Below are 16,649 nucleotides of genomic sequence, written 5' to 3'. Positions count from 1 at the left end.
GTCACTAGTCAAGCACGCCGGTGTATTGAAGAGCAAAGCCACAACATTTACAATCTGAGTACGACGTTTCGCCAGGACGAGCTTTATCCGAAACTTTGTGCTCTCCAACACGCCGGTCCTGCTGTTCTAGTAACGAATCGGCATGTTCTGTTTACGTGACAAACCTTCCCAATGTGCTGTGTCGGGTGGTGGCTGGTTTAACATCACATTTATATATTTACGCGATCTATCCCAAAAAAAAACTGCATTATGCTTGTTAAATTGTCTAGCGGCACTGTTGCCAACGTGCCAACACTCATGAATTGGCCGTTGACATCTTAATGGATATATATAGAGGACCGCAGAGCTTGCACACTTGTTGGCGCCAGCTGATCGCGTGGCTGCCTTCCTGCTTGTCTGTGGTTCCTCGCGCCTCCGAGTCGTTCTGTCTTGGTTCTCTCGGTAAAGTCACGTAGAAGGGAAATAATAAAATAATAAAATAATTCTCACGACGTTTCGGCCACAACACAAGCAGCCGTTCTCAGGTGAAGAACAGGTCTGTCGGAAAGACAGCGTCTTATTTTATTATGTTTTATTTTTATTATTTTATTATTTCCCTTCTACGTGACTTTACCGAAATAACCAAGAAGATGAATCCCTGCAGTCACGAAAGCTTTAAATCGAAATATTATGGTACTATTATCAGGTCCGTCCATGGGGGGGTACGGGGAGGGGGGATCAGAACTCACACACCGTGTGGGACCCCCAGACGGCCTTCAAACTCAACCGGAAGTATTGCATCTGACAGCGTGACGTCAAAGAGCCCCACCCCCCCCCCAAAGCGACGGGCCCGGGGCGGCCGCCCCGATTCCCCGTACCCCCTTGGGATGGCTCCGACTACTCCTACTGCTATCATTCTCGTCGCTTGGAGCGGCATTTCGGGAAGTTCGACGACGCTCGCTGGAGGACCCGCGCACCTGCGACAGAAAAGCGACGTCCACACACGCCACCGCGGATGTTGCGTGGCGCCACCCGCCACGCTTCGACTTCCTCACGGCGGCTGTCGGCGCGTGGTGCAGCAGCAACGCTCGCTGCTGCTGCTGCTGCTGCTGCCACTGTCGCTGCACGCACTCATCCGTGACGCATTTCGTGCAATCGCCGCTCACAACGGATGGCCCCGGTTGCGCAATTTACCCGAGAGGTTGATTTGCACGGTGCACGGTGACATGTGGGGGGGGGGGGGGGGCACGGTGGTGCAGCGGTTAGCGTGCTGCGCTACGAACCCGGCGACCGGAGTTTGATTCCCGCTCACGGCCAACACCAGTGACGATTTATCTGAACCGGTCCTGGGCCTCCCCTGGGTCGACTCAGCTTCAAATGAGTCCCTGGTGCGATGTGTAAATATCGCCACTGGGGAAACAAAGGTGGCCGGGCGTGGTGTTGACAACCCACTCCCTCGTGTGCCGTGCTGGCCTTCATTGGTGCTACTCGTAAACACCACTTGCCTTAACAGTCTGTTCAGGCTATACGGGGGGGGGGGTTGTCTTTGTCTTTGACTGGGTGGCAGTGGCGCAGCGGTGGTGGCTAGGCGCGCGAATGCTGCGTGAAACTCCCTTCTCGTGGCAGTCGAGGAGGAGCCATAGTCTGAGTTACCAGGAGATGTGGAGGACTCCCATCTGTTCCATCTGCATCGGATAGAATGTTGGCCCTCGCACGCGTGGTTGTTTCGCTGGGTGCTCCCGTTTTCATCCCACGTGTGTGTTATGACGACTTGACGCACTTCTCGTGAGATGGCACTTTATTGAAGGCACGTTCACTTAACGTCAATCAGGCGGAGACCCCCACCGCAACAGCCCCGAGTCTCCCGCGCATCTCCCCTTTTATATACCGGCACGAGGCCACGCCCCCATTCTCGATCTTTCTCACTGACTCTGGACGCTGACTCCACCTTCCTCTTCCATCACCTGACCACGCCCCCATTCTCGATCATTCTCGCTGACTCTGGATGCTGACTCCACCTTCTTCTTCCGTAACCTGACCACGCCCCCATTCTCGATCTTTCTCACTGACTCTGGACGCTGACTCCACCTTCCTCTTCCGTCACCTGACCACGCCCCTCTTCTCGATCATTCCCGTAGCCACGAGTCCCTTCGCACTCACAACTGACACCCCCCTGTCATTACCTCCCGTGGCCACTGGTGCATTCGCACTGCAGGCTGACTCCCCTGTCATTACCTCCCGTGGCCACTAGTCCCCTCACACCGCATACAGGCTCTATTGTCATTACACATGTAAACACAGTAATTGGCCGATAACACCTTTAAATATATAGGAGAGCAGAGCTTGCGGACGGGGAGCGATTTGGAGTCCTCTGCGTGGCTGCTGCTGCCTCCGCCAATTGTCTGTGGTTCTTCCTCGCGACCCCAAGTCCTTCCCTTTCTCTTTGAGAGTGAGCGAGTGAAGACTGCGCGGCCGGCGCGTCACAAGCTGACACGAGGGCGTCACCGGTGGTGGGATGGTAACTACCTCACCTGGTGTGCAGGAGGGTGCGTGGGTTCCATCCCGAAACCTGACGCCTGTAATATTTGGAGTTTGCATGTTTACCGTGGTCGTGTGATTTTTTTTCTCCGGGTCCTCTTGTTTTCCCCCTCCACATTTAGAATGAACACGCGTTTAGTGTGTTTGGCTGCTTTGAATGTCCACATGATAAGCCATTTCGTTGAGCGATCATTTGTGGCCAGGCCACTTCTGAAAACGAGCCATACAGCATAGCTAAGTGGGCCTTACTTAGTAAAATAAAAAAAAACTTAAGTAATTGCTTATTCTTATTTCTGAGCTGGTTTTGGGCCTCCCCTAGGTCGACTCGGCTTTAAAGGGGTAAGTGGTAGCATAAATAAACATCAGCAGTAGGGAAACAAAGGAGGCCTGTCCACACAAACGCCACGTGCACCAACGATGGCCCTAAATAGGTGCTCGCTAACAGCCCTTCTAATAATCAGCGGCGCGTTGTATTCGAACTTAGCTTGGGTTTATTCTCGGTGGACTGGACTTCAAATCATTCCTTGGCTTGCGGCGGGGGAGTCAACTGCGGCACGGCGTCCTGTTGGCCCCGATCACAACGTGACTTGGCAATGTCACTTTCACGGCACTTTCCCCGGCAGGTAAGTCGGCGTCCTTCGTGCCACGCGTGGGAGCCCACAGCTTCAATGTCACACGGCGCGCGAACCGCTTCAAAACAGCCCACACACGAGAATGTACCCAGCACCACGAGCATCTTATCCGCACTAAACGGGCGACCGGAGGCGAATGTCCGGCAACGTTGCGTTTCTAAACGTCAGCGTGCTCGGTCACCTGGTTCACTGAGTGAGCCGCCGTGTCTGTGTGTCCGTGTGTTAATGTGGGGGGTGGTGGGGTGCTGTCAGATGTTTTTGAATGTCCCATTCGGCCCTCTGATAGGAAATCATTCCGAAACCCTGCTTTTTTTAATTTGAATATTAGTTTTTTCATTCCACATCCTGCCACACATCGCAACCTCCTTTACGCTCTGGACGGCATTACCAGTGGCATCGACGGTACCACTCAAACCGGACCCATCAGAGCAGGCAGGGAACGGGGGGGGGGGTCATTGACGTTCTGGGTTGACGTGTTAAAGACCCTTCCCCCCTCTAACCCAGCTTAAATATACGCTGCCAAGCCTGGTGGTGCCCATTCAGACGCTGTCTTTCCGACGGACCTGTTCTTCACCTGAAGACGGCTGCTTGGGTTGTGGCCGAAACGTCGTGAGAATTATTTTATTATGTTTGATTTTTATTATTTTATTATTTCCCTTCTACGTGACTTTACCGAAAGAACCAATAAGACTCTTCTAAGGCTTAGGAATGGACTCCCACGTACGTGTGTCCTACCCCCTGCTTTAATAGGCCATGGTCCCAACAGCCTGGTTTAATGAATCAAGGATCTTTGCGTGAATGCGCATTGTTTATTCGATTCGGCGAGTTCATGACTTCACTCGAAACTGGCTTCTGTAACGGACGTGGGCGGCTCCCTAGTTCTGCTCAGCGTCGTACACATTAGTCAAGAGGAGACATCGCGTCCACAGGAAGTGACCCGTGAACGTCCTTGTTCCACATTTGGTTCTCGAATAAGGAGCGGGATGACGGGCACGGACGTCGTTTGCACCGTACGTTGCCAACCGGGCTCATCGGAGGTGCGGGGGGAACGAGACACGAAAAAGATCAAGACATCAATAACAGTCTGATGGTGGCGATGACATACCTGTGAATCCATGCAGTTTACCCGTATTCTTGTACAGGGAGATTGAGTTAAACAAAAAACACGTTTAGTCAATTTTTTTGTGGTTCTACCTTGCGATGGGACTTTTGTAGGGTGAACGTTGAGATTTATCAGGGTTACGGGATGACCAATAAGGTCTGAATTGGTCTGTAATAAGATAGGCACTTTTCCATTTATAGCTTTCGTGACTGCAGACATTCATATTCTTGGTTCTTTCGGTAAAGTCACGTAGAAGGGAAATAATAAAATAAAATAAAATATATGTATTTCCCTTCTACGTGACTTTACCGAAAGAACCAAGAATAAGATAGGCACTGATAAAGGGTTGACAGCTATGTGGTGCTAATGAACACACACATCTTCCAATTGACCAATAGCAACGTGATGCTTTCCGTTATTAATATTTCAGGTTCATCAATTGGTGTCTTTCGAGAGCAATCCTCAATAAACAGCGTACGTGGTTTGATACTGGCAAAAATGTCCCACCGATATAGCAGCTCAAACCGAGTTATAAATTGCTCTGGAACTTGCATTATCTTTGTACTGATCGCCCTTTGGCGTTCTCTTATCTGACACTGGTAAAGAAGGCCGTCTTTGGTGTATGCCAATGAGTTTCAAAGACAATGCAAATATGATTATCAGAGCATGTTTGTCGGCATTTTTCTTTTCCACAAGCACGTGTGGTTAATTCAGACTTGATTCATTGCAAAAGGTATCGATTAAGTGTTTGAACATCTTGCTAGAAAGTGTAAAGCATATTCTTATTACTGTTCATGCAGTCACGTGGTTTCCCACTCTCCATCTCAATAGAAATATATATTTATTGCTGTGTTTTTGCGACATTACTCTTCCCCGTACTGCTTTCATTTATCAGTTCGAAAGCGGAATCGCGTGAGCATAAGCTTATTGAACTGAAAACATAGCTGATACCGATTCCATGGCAAAGATGAGTGGCAATTGTCCAAACTGGTTATGATCTGGACCTCCTCATTGGCAAAGACGAGTGGTGATTCTCAAAACCGGTGATTAGCTGGGCCTCCTCTAGATCAATTCAGTCTCAAATGAATACCTGGTCTTCTGTTGATATGCAAATTCCTTTGTCAAGGCGCCCTTCCTCCTCTAACCCAGCTTAAATATACGCTGCCAAGCTTGGTGGTGTTCATTCAGACGCTGTCTTTCCGACAGACCTGTTCTTCACCTGACGACGGCTGCTTGCGTTGTGGCCGAAACTTCGTGAGAATTATTTTATTATGTTTTATTTTTATTATTTGCATTCTACATGACTTTATCGAAAGAACCAAGAAGATAAATCCCTGCAGTCACGAAAGCTTTAATTCGAAATTTAGAGCGAGATCTGGTCCGGAGAAAATTGCTCGTTCAGCGAAAATCCGTTACTAAACGATCGTCGTTAACGCCATTGACTCACCCACCGCGTTGGAAGCCGAGTTACGTTTCAGCCCCAAACATTTTCCGCTCTGTGATCAACATTTTGTTTTTACGTGAGAAATTAAAAAAACTTTTTTTTTTAATAAATACTTTTTTTTATCAAATTGACCCGCAAAGACGGGACCACCGGATATGAAGCCACGGGAGCGGATGGGACCTTCTGATCAGAGAGACTCGGCGCGAGGGGATCTTAACAACAGCAACTGCAGGGGGTAGGTGGGTGAAAGATCAGAAGAGGTGGAGGGGATCAAACTGGCGTTGAGGGCACGTCTGTGGATCCACGTGAAGACCCAGCAGAACGGGGCCATGATTGTCGACGTCATTCCATCCTCGAGATCGAGAGACGGGAAGAGCGCTGACCACTGCGCCACCGCTCCACCCCTCGGTATCAAGATTCGAGGTGAAAGATCAAGATGACATCGACATGGCCAAATCCGTTGATGCCATCACACTTTCTTGGCAACGCTTCCTATACCCGCCGCCATATCCGGCAGCTGCTGCCAACTAGAGACGCAACCTCCAAGGTGTATCCTGACAGTCTCCCACCATCTGCTCTTCGATAGACTCGCACAGAGACCCACAGACTCCCAAAGCGGCCCAAATACCCAAAACGGCGACCTACAGATTCACACAAAGACCCACAGACTCAGAGACCCACAGATTTGCCCTCACAGTCTCTCACCATCTGCTCTTCGATAGACTCGCACAGAGACCCACAGACTCCCAAAGTGGCCCAATTACCCAAAACGGCGACTCACAGATTCATACAGAGACCCACAGATCTGTCCTCACAGTCTCCCACCATCTGCTGTTAGATTGACTTACGCAGAGACCCACAGACGCACAGAAAAACCCACAAACTCACACAGAGACCCATAGATGTGCCCTGGCAGTCGCCCACCGCCTGTTCCTCGACTGCCTGCCTCGGCAATCGGCCCTCATCTCGGTCTGCAGATTCGCCTGCTAAATCGTGTTGGCGCAGCTCACGTGTTGGGCAGAGAGTCACGGTTGTGTTTGCAATCACACGTTCTGTGTGTGTGTGTGTTTGCGATCCAAACCAAACCACACAAACGCATTTGTTCACGTGTCAAATTTACTGAGTGGTCAAGCAGCAGACATATCGATGAAGGTTACATATTGATGCTTAGCTTTAGCATTACCGAATTCTCTGGATTATCAGGACACACTTTCTCCCCTGTGTCTTTCAAAGCAAATATTGGGTGTCTCAGTAATGTGTTAGGTGTGTGTGTGTGTGAGACCAGATTCATCAGTATTGTTATTATTCGGCTTGTATGCCTAAAAAGGCTTCACTGAGTCTCACGACTCTCTTTTCAGGAGGGACCTGCCAAGTTTTCGCGATCGGGGGAGGGGGATGGTGCGATGGTTGTGCTGTGTAATTCAATTTCGAGTCATTTGCGGTGTAATGTTTCAAAACGTGGCAAATTTGGGCCGTGACCCTGGCACACAACGGCCTACGCTTGCGGATAACGTCACGGGATCTTTAACTTGCATCGTGTGTGAAGCCGACGGTGCGTAGAATATATATTGTTATCATTGATAAACACTCAATGCGGTATTAACCGGGGCGACCGCTGGATTCGAACCGACAACCAAGCATCAGCGCGTGATGCGTCACACTTTCGGGGGCCTGTTATACTCCGGAGAATACGGTAACATGTAAATTCATGATGTCCCACACTTCAGGTTAGATTAACAAGCATTGCAAAGTGTTATATTCAATTACGAAGCATGACAAAAGTTCTTAGCAACAAGCTTAGCACACTGATACCATGATATGTAATGTACATTATAAAAAAAAACATCGGCCAGATATTGATTCTAGGCATCAACGTCGTATTCAGTGCTGAAACTTACACAATGAATATATAATTCAAACAATATATCGCCTGTGAAAAAAAAACTCAATATACACACATTATCTGTACGTGTCATCTGCAAACGGTATTATTCATTATTATTGCAATTATACAAAAATAGACGATTTAATCGTAGAAACGAATATCTATTTCACAGGATGTGAGCTGTAATGCGGTTGCTGCTTATAATGAACAGCGTGAGTCGGATGCATCTGACTCATGGCTGTGACCAAGAACGTCAGCTGACGGGTGGCGCGTACGTGTGTTGAACTTCACCACCGCACGTAAGTCAACCACCGTGCCAACCGGAGGTGCGCGGATGAATTCAACACCCAGCAAAGTGCAACCCCGTGACATTGGACATCAACGTAGCAACACGTTTAGTGCCGTTGTCCTCACCTGGGCTCAAACATTTGTTTTTACGCAACAGACCACACTGCTTCACTCACAATTAACAATCACACGCCATTATTATCATTAATATGATTATTGCGATCTCACGCCATTATGACCGCCTTGCAACATTTCCCGTGGAGATGCTCAGGGCTCTACCGTAGGACCACCGTTGTCCAACCTTGACGTGAAAACTCACTCTGCAATCCTGAGAACAGTCCTTGGACTCTCCTTGGACTCTCACGCTGCAACGTCAAATTATATGCAGACGAAACTCGGCAGAGGCCGTCCCCCGAGGGGTTACGGCAGATCGGGGCGACTGCCCCGGGCCCCGCGCTTTGGGGGGGGGGCGTGGCTGTGCTTCGACGTCACGGTGTCAGATGTAATACTTGTGGTTTAGTTTGAAGGTTCGGGGTAGTCCACACGGTGTGAGTTGCCCCAGGTGCCGAAACCCCCCCTCCCCCCCCCCACTCTGGACGTTCCTGACACCAGGATCCACTGATTATAACCATATCGATAAACTCAGCTCGGAATGCTATCAAAACATAACCATGCAAAAAAGAAATCTCCTAAATCGAACGTGCAAAGGAACTGAACTCTTAGTAAGAGACACCAAACGGATGGGACTAGGTAAACGTCTGTACTTGACAGCACCTCTTGTGACTCCAACCAATCAACAAACTGCAGCAGCGGCTGGTGGGCAGGCCGCGGCAAATCCTACAGGCAACCATAATCCCACAACAAGAATAGACAGCGAAAATGTACAAGTGACGGTGCCAGGGCCACAGTGCTTGTGCCAAGCTGGGTGCACTTTTTTAAGGCCACGTGAAATGCCGGAGGCTCACTCGCTGGCACGTCACGGGACAGTCCCAGGTGCCAAGGGTTGACTGACTGAGATGACTGGCAGATGCACCACTTGTGCTCCCTACTGGAGGGCGACTGCCTCCAACTGCCTAGGAGCATCCCCTTAACGCGGCTCCTGCTCCACTGAGGCCGATATATTGACACCGCTGGTGCCAGTCGTCGGCCAGTCCTACTTGCTCCACATCCTACCCGTGCTACATCAGTCCATCTCGTCTCTATCCCGCGCCGTGCCCTCTAAACCACCTCTATTCGACCAAACAGAAGCTGCTGTGGGCATGCGGTGGCTTGGTTCAGAGACAACTGGCTGTCTAAACCTCACAAAGACAAAGATCCCCTGTATAGCCTTAACAGACTGTCGGGGCAAGTGGTGTTAGCGAGCACCTACGGAGGCCGGCATGGCACACGAGGTGGCGGGTGGCCTTGTGTCTCCAGAGTGGCGATGTTTACACACCGCGCCAGGTGCTCATTTGAGGCCGAGTCGACCTCGGGGAGACTCAGGTGCGGTTCAGATCATCGTCACTGGTGTTGGCCGTGAGCGGGAATCGAACCCGGGTCCGCGGGTTCGAAGCCTCGAAGACAAAGACACACGCGCGCGAACTACATAGAGATATTTTGTCCCGTGCGTCATATCGTTTTGCGTCGAAACTAGGACCAATATCAAACACAGAGGGCCCTTGCCTAGAAACACGTGGCACTTCACCAACATTTGTGCAAGCAAGCCCGACTGCTCGTGAGCCAAGAGAATGGCAAAAGCAGTCATTGCCTCTAAATACTGGCAGCACAGCAGCATTGGTTCAAGCAAGCGCGACTGCTGATGGAGACACTCGAATTCCGAAACTGGTGCGGAGTTTTGCTTGCAGCTGAACCAATGCAGCCGACATTCCTGACACGCCCGGGAGGGAGACCCGTGTGGCCGATGTGGGTTTGCGTCACAACAACAAAGCAAATGGTATTTATTTATATATATATTTTTGTATCTCTGGGTAGGCCCCCCTTCTCTTCAATGGCTCCGTCGCATTGGGATTGTTTTTGTCGCCAACGAAATCACCTGGCTGCGCACACTATGGCAACGTGCCGTAAGAGGCCTGCGTTGTTGTTGTTTACAACCAAAATGCATAACAATGATTTATTTGTAATTTTTAAACCTCGGGGTTAGAGGCATGCGTCGCGCGACGGAGCCCGCCCCATCCGCCCCCGTTCACATCGTATAGCTCGCCGTGCTCTCCGACTCGGAGCCCACGGACGCTCCGAAGCTGCGCCCGCGAGCGCTCCGGTACTTGACGTGCTCGCTCAGCCACCGCTGGCTCACGCAGCCGGCGTCCCTGAGGATCTTGAGGGCGTTGTTGCGGAACTTGACCCCCACGAACACGTAGAGGATGGGGTTGAGGCAGCAGTGCGCGAAGCCGAGGCTCTCCGTCACCGAGATGCTCTTGTCGAGGCGCGCGTACAGGTCGCACGACGGGCTGACGAGGCCGGCCCGCGTGAGCGTGTCGACGAAGACGCTCACGTTGAAGGGCAGCCAGCACGCGAAGAAGGCCACGACTAGGGCGACGATGACGCGCAGGGCCTTCTGCTTGGCGAAGCCCTGCGAGCGCGCGAGCGTCACCCCGATGCTCGTGTAGCAGAAGAGCATCACGCTGAGCGGCAGCAGGAAGCCGAGCGTGTGGTGCAGCATGCGGATCGAGAAGCGCCACCGGTCAGCCTGCTCCGGCGAGTAGTTCTGCACGCACTCGGTCGAGTTGAGTTGCTGTGCGGACATTGCAGGGGTGGGGGACATGATGATGATGTGAATCAATCACGTGAAAAGTGGGGGAGGGGTAGTTTTCATACGCCACGTATGTACACACAATTAAAATCGACTTGAAAAAAATGTGAATGCACAGCCGCAGGAATAACCAGGGCGGGCCACTGGATTCGAACCGCGAACCTCTCTGCAATGAGCAGCGCTATCGCCGCCGGGGCCACGCGACCGCCACAATAAACACTCAGAGAAACATGATGATGATGATGATGACGACGACGATGATGATGATACGCACACACGTCACACAGTGAGGTATGCATGCACATACCGGCACGTCGTGGGGGGGGGGAGAGTCACAGGTGCACACATATCACTTTAAGATGTTTTTTGTTGCGGTTGCACCCGATTCAAGAACCGAATGGCTCACAGGGTTATACCAAATACATGAAACTGAAATGAAACTGAAAATATACTAATAATTTTAACTCGTAACGCACCGCCGCTGCATGGTACTCGCTAACTTTCTAAGAGAGAAAGAGAGGAAGGCTCAAGAGGCGCCAAGAGGAGGAACCTGAGAGAAAGTGGGAAAGGCAGCAGCGGCCACGCGGGGAGCCGGCACCAAATCCCCTACCCCCTTCCCCAAGCTCTGCGGTCCTATATATATATTAGAGGTGGCATCGGATAATTAATAGGTTTGTGGGAGGATACCGGAGCACCAGGAGAAAAAAACCGACGCGTGCAAGGGAGAAACGCTCGATCCCATACAGATGGCAGGGGTGGTGGTCGGTGCGGTACGGGGGGGGGGGGTGTCCGCATATAGCTGTTCCGCATTCTCCTCCACGACACCCACACGAAGGGGAGCTTCGCAACATTGGCGTGTGGCAATCCGCCAGCCCCTCGCTGCAGACGACATACCGGCCACGCTGCACCGTGGCCGGCTGTCGTCTGCGTGTCTGCGTTGCTGCAAGCGCGACGGGGTGTGGGCAACGTACCGGCACGAACACCTGCTGGCTGTACACGATGTCCGGTATCGTGAGCAGGAAGGAGACGAGCCACACGACGCCGCAGATGAGCTGCACGCGCTCGGCCCGGCGGCACCAGTGCGTCTTGACGGCGTGTACGATGGCCAGGTAGCGGTCCACGCTGATGCAGCCGAGCAGGAAGATGCTGCTGTAGAAGTTGACGCTCGTGACGCCGTAGATGAGGCGGCACGCGTCGTTGCCGAACGTCCACTGGGAGGCGCGGTACGTGGCCCAGAAGGGGAGGGTGGCGACGAAGAGGAGGTCGGCCACTGCCAGGTGTAGCATGTAGGTGTCGGCAGCCACCATGGCTCTGCGGAAGCGCGCGAGCACCACCACGACGAGGAGGTTGCCTGCGCAGCCGAAGGCGAACACCAGCGAGTAGACGACGGGCAGGAAGACCTTGTTGAAGCGTCGGATATCGCTCAGCTTGCACGGGTGCGGGCAGCACGTGCCGACGTTGTCGAAGTAGCCCGTGTCGTTCCCGTAGCTGCTGCCGTTGTCCGAGAACACGTCGTCGAATTCGTCGCCGAATTCGAATATTTGGTGCGAGCCCATGTCCTGCGAAAATATTTGTTTTGGTTTGCGGAGAGCGTCAAAGAACTACCTCGGGAATTCCCTCGAATGTCCTTCCTGGTCCGCACGCGCTCCGCGATAGACGCGTCGAACAGGTCGATCAAAGCGGATTTAACCAACGGGGGGAGGCGAGGGAGGGTTTGTGTGGTGAGGGGGGGGCGTGGGGGGAGGGGGGGGAGCCATGGTTTTGATTCGTGAGAGGACACCAGAGCATTGCGAACCACCCGTCCTGTTGTTTAACGTTCGAGGAGGCTGAGAGCGCGCCCTTGCTAGAAGCGACTACTTCACAAATACACAAACATCTCCACGCCGTCCGTAAACAACACGGCGTGCGGTGGCCTGAAAAGGAAAACAACATACGACGTTTCGGGCAATGGCCCTTCTTCGTAGCACATCACTGTTAAAACGTTGGGCGGGGCAGGGGCGTGATTTCGAGTAGCCTGGGACGAACTTTCCCAGCTGATTTGCTGTTGCAAGATCAGCTTTCTTGTCACCGACATCGCCGATTATGCTGATGGTGTTATGGCTAGTGGTGTCATCGACGGTGTACAGAGGTGAAACTTTGCACACATTTCGTCGAGGATATGCTTAGACCACGTCCGTAGTCGCAGGGCTGCGTTGGCCCAACGAATACTATTACAAAGGTCGCACTCATTACACACACAAAGCGCTCGCCACAAACGAAGCGCCAATACCTTGCCGATCTCGTCGTTTGAGATTAAACCATCACGCGAACTCGTTCTCGCGGCTTTTGGCTGCTGGCCATCGAACAAAGACGACCACTCGCATCGCGCGCTTTCAGACGCGCTTCTGCGACCGTCTGGAACGCTCTTCCTATATTAGGAAGTCACCGGAGCTAAGCATTTAAAACTCGATAATTGTTTTTTTACCCTTTTATCTGGCAACAAAACTGACACCTTTTTTTTACAAGGAGTTATGTTTGCATTGACTACAATACCTGCAGTCGGAATGCAAACAAAAAACATAACTCTGATAATGTATGCACTGTTCTTGAAATTGAATGGTCCACACCCGAGACAACTTTCTTTCGAGCCTCGTCTCACATGGTGTTGGTCCAACTGCAGGTATTGTGGTAAATGCAAACATGACTCTTTGTAAAAAAAGGTGTCAGTTTTGTTGCCAGATTAAAGGATAAAAAACCAATTATAATATTTGCTACTGGCAAATGAGGTTCCAATGGCATTTAAAACTCATTTCTTTAGAAGTTCCTTTTTGTGTTTGGTTTGTTGTCCTTCCCCCGCACCTCCCGTTAGCACGGTTGGGTGCATACGGTGCGAAATAAGTTGAACGTGCGCACATTGAGAGAGGCCGCAAAAGCTCGATAAATCCAACATACATATAACACCGTATAACAAGCATCAGCATTATATTAGACACTGGGTGAACTTTGCCTAACCACATATCTCAACTTCTTGGTTTTTTCGGTAAAGTCACGTAGAAGGGAAGTAATAAAATAATAAAAATAAAATATTTTTAATAATATAGTATTGTCATCAGTGTGACATAAGTATACCAAGTTTGCAGTCGATACCACATTGGGAAGTGGGTTAAATTTGAGTTGCAAGATTTGAGGATACAACAACAGACAGAGTTAATAAAAAGCGTGTAATAATTAAAAAAAGCGTGTAAACACAAAACCACACACTACCATCTGCGCAATCTATTGCCATTTAAACGAGCTGCCTCCTCTTGCTCGCTGTCATAACTTCCCGTCCAGATGACGACAATTATTTCCACGTTGGTTTACTCAAAACACAGCCACAATGCCTGGGGCGCTGCGGTGGCAAGATGTTAACTACCTCGCCTGGTATACAGGTCGTCGCGGGTTCGACCCCGACCCTGTATATTTGGTCGTCTATATATCTTTCTCCCGGTTTTTCGGTTTTTTCCCTCCACATTTAGAATCAACGTGCGTTTAGAATATTTACCTGCTAAACATGTCCACATGATAAGCTGCTTCGTTGAGCCATCATTTGTAGCCATGTCGCTTCTGAAAAAGAGCTGTACAGCTCAGTGGGCCTTACCCGGTAATATAAAAATATCTCCATATAGAGGTTTTTTGGGTTAGATTGCGTGAAGTATAAATGTGTCGTAACCTTCCACCACCCGACACAGCCAGTAAGGTTTGTCACGTAAACAACGCGCCAATTAGTTACTAATTCAGCCCACCGGTGTGTTGGAGAGTGAATCCACAACGTTTACAATTTGAATACGACGTTTCGCTGGTAATTACATCGAGCATTTTAGGGCGATTTGCCATAATAGTGAAGCGATCCACCTGCTTCCGGTCTTAAATAGTTCAGGACGACGTCATCACTGAACCCAATCAGGTGCAGAGATCAGGCGGCGGGGTGGGGGTGGGGGTATTGTAATTATATAATAGATTATAAATCAAATCTTGACTCAAAGCTTTCGTGACTGCAGGACTTGATATTTTTTAGTCTTTCGGTAAAGTCACAGAGATAGGTTCAAAGAAAATAAAAATAAAAAATACGACGTTTCGATCACAACACAAGCAATCGTCATCAGCAGGAAAAATAGTGGGAAAGCTGCTGAGGCAGGTTGTTTTAAAGGTTTGAAATGGTTGTAGCCCAAGGGTCATTAGCAAAGTGGTCGGGGCTCGTGATGTTAAAGCGAGAAATGTGCATGTCAATGTAAGATCGGAGAGCTACCTCCACGACGACGAAGCTGCAGAGGAGGCCATTGTATTGTGAGAGATTAGCATGTCAATGTAAGAGATTATAAAGTCAATGTTAAATCGTAGAGCCCCCGCCACATCGAGAAAAAATGAGCAATGGTGACTGTGTTAGTGTGAGACATTTCACCTGCTAATTTAAAGACATTTAACCTGTTAATGTAAAACCAGAGAGTCGAAAATAACTACTAACATCGGAAGGTAGGATGGAATCATCACAGCCAGTTATGACTTAAACCGGTTAATAACGTCCTTCCAATGATTGTTCAGTTTGTACCCATCTTCTCGGTTGAGATTGTGTCTGTGTCTATATATATGTGGATGGCTTCATGAACGAATCTTTGTTGATAGCCAGTGTTGGAGTTAAATAAATGTGTTGCCTCCAAGTCTACGTCTGCGACTCTGTCGAACTCGCTACATATATATTGTATGATACTCAACAAAGATAGTCCCATAATCAATGTTGAATTTTTTTTCGTATAATGCTTCGCAAAATTCGTTCCAAATGGCACTCTTTTCAATTTTGGCATTTCATAACGCCCAGACCCATAACCTTAAGACATTTTAGTTCGGTCCAAAAAAAATGTATAATGAACATTTCTCGAAAATTATATTTAATACGCGATTATGTAGTGTATATTTTAACGGATCACAAAATGAATAGCTGATCTCATACGAATACAGCACATCATGCACAGTATACCGTTTACCCGGAGAATGCACAGATTAATCATCATCAAGAACACAAAACAGCATTCAATTATAGCAATACTTTCATTTTATATACCGTCATTCATGCTAAAGGCATCCCATAACGTTGTACATAAATTAAATATAAGGACCAAATCCTATATACCAGCTACTACCAAGAAAATGAAAACCCTACTACCAAGCGAATTTCATAAAATAATAATAAACAGTTAAAAAAACTGAGAAATGGCACCAAAGCAAAGGGCACTAAATAAGAGTCCACTCAACCCACATTCCAGAATACGTATCAAATAAGAGATTCCGTGAATGCAAGTCATTACATTTCTCGGTACGTCTGGTTGGTGACATCGGCACTCAAGTGAGTGTGAGCGAGCGAGCGAATTGGGGGGGGGGGGGGTGTCCACGAGACAACAACTCTTACCAAGTCATCCAAACTAGTCATGTCTTCTTGCCGACCGCTCCTCCCAGACAGTTCGCAGCTGTGTACCTGGCTAGCTTGAGCTGCCACTGCCGGACACAGCTTTCCCCAGTCCACCAATTGCGATGTTTCAAATAATTATTTAACCCTTGACCAAACCCCCTCTCCAAACCGGGGGCATGAATCAGCACATGTGAGCGAGGAAACGCCAAGAGACGTCTGCTTCTCTAAAACGAGCAAAAACAACAAGAAAAACCCACAGACAAAGATCACCCGAATAGCCTGCAACGCTTGTGGGGGACAAGGGCTGTTGCGTACACTTATGAAGGTGCCAGAGCTGCGCACGAATGCGGTGGTGTGGCTAAGACAGCGCCCGGCTGCTTTAACTCCCCGGTTGTGATTGTGTGTTTTTGCACACCGCGATCGCGTGCCCATGTAAAGTCCGAGGCGACCGAGGGGTGGTCAAATCGGTTCGAAAATTCACCAGCGATATTCAGCCGTGAGCGGGAATCGAACTCGGGTCGCCGGATGCGCGCACGGGAACCGCTGCATTCAACCTCTCCCCACTCGAAAGCAACGACCACAAAAGACAAACAAAGACAAAGATCCCCCG

The 16,649-nt window shown here is 49.8% G+C and overlaps 1 protein-coding gene across 1 annotated transcript; it reads right to left on the bottom strand.

Moving 5' to 3' along the window:
* Nucleotides 1-6,793: 6,793 nt before the first annotated feature.
* LOC144724613 (C-X-C chemokine receptor type 3-like) lies at nt 6,794-16,370 on the bottom strand. The gene is made up of 3 exons (XM_078603885.1): nt 16,040-16,370; nt 11,589-12,176; nt 6,794-10,599 (listed from the first exon to the last, which is right to left on the bottom strand). Exons 1-3 carry the CDS (start codon nt 16,058-16,060, stop codon nt 10,051-10,053), a joined length of 1,158 nt encoding a protein of 385 aa, XP_078460011.1. The 5' UTR covers nt 16,061-16,370; the 3' UTR covers nt 6,794-10,050.
* Nucleotides 16,371-16,649: the final 279 nt, after the last annotated feature.

Source organism: Lampetra planeri, chromosome 21 (genome assembly GCF_965212315.1).
Source record: "Lampetra planeri chromosome 21, kcLamPlan1.2.h2, whole genome shotgun sequence".
NCBI classification, from domain to species: domain Eukaryota; kingdom Metazoa; phylum Chordata; class Hyperoartia; order Petromyzontiformes; family Petromyzontidae; genus Lampetra; species Lampetra planeri.
The sequence above is the reverse complement of the archived record's forward strand: the minus strand, read 5'-3'. Positions and strand labels throughout refer to the sequence as shown.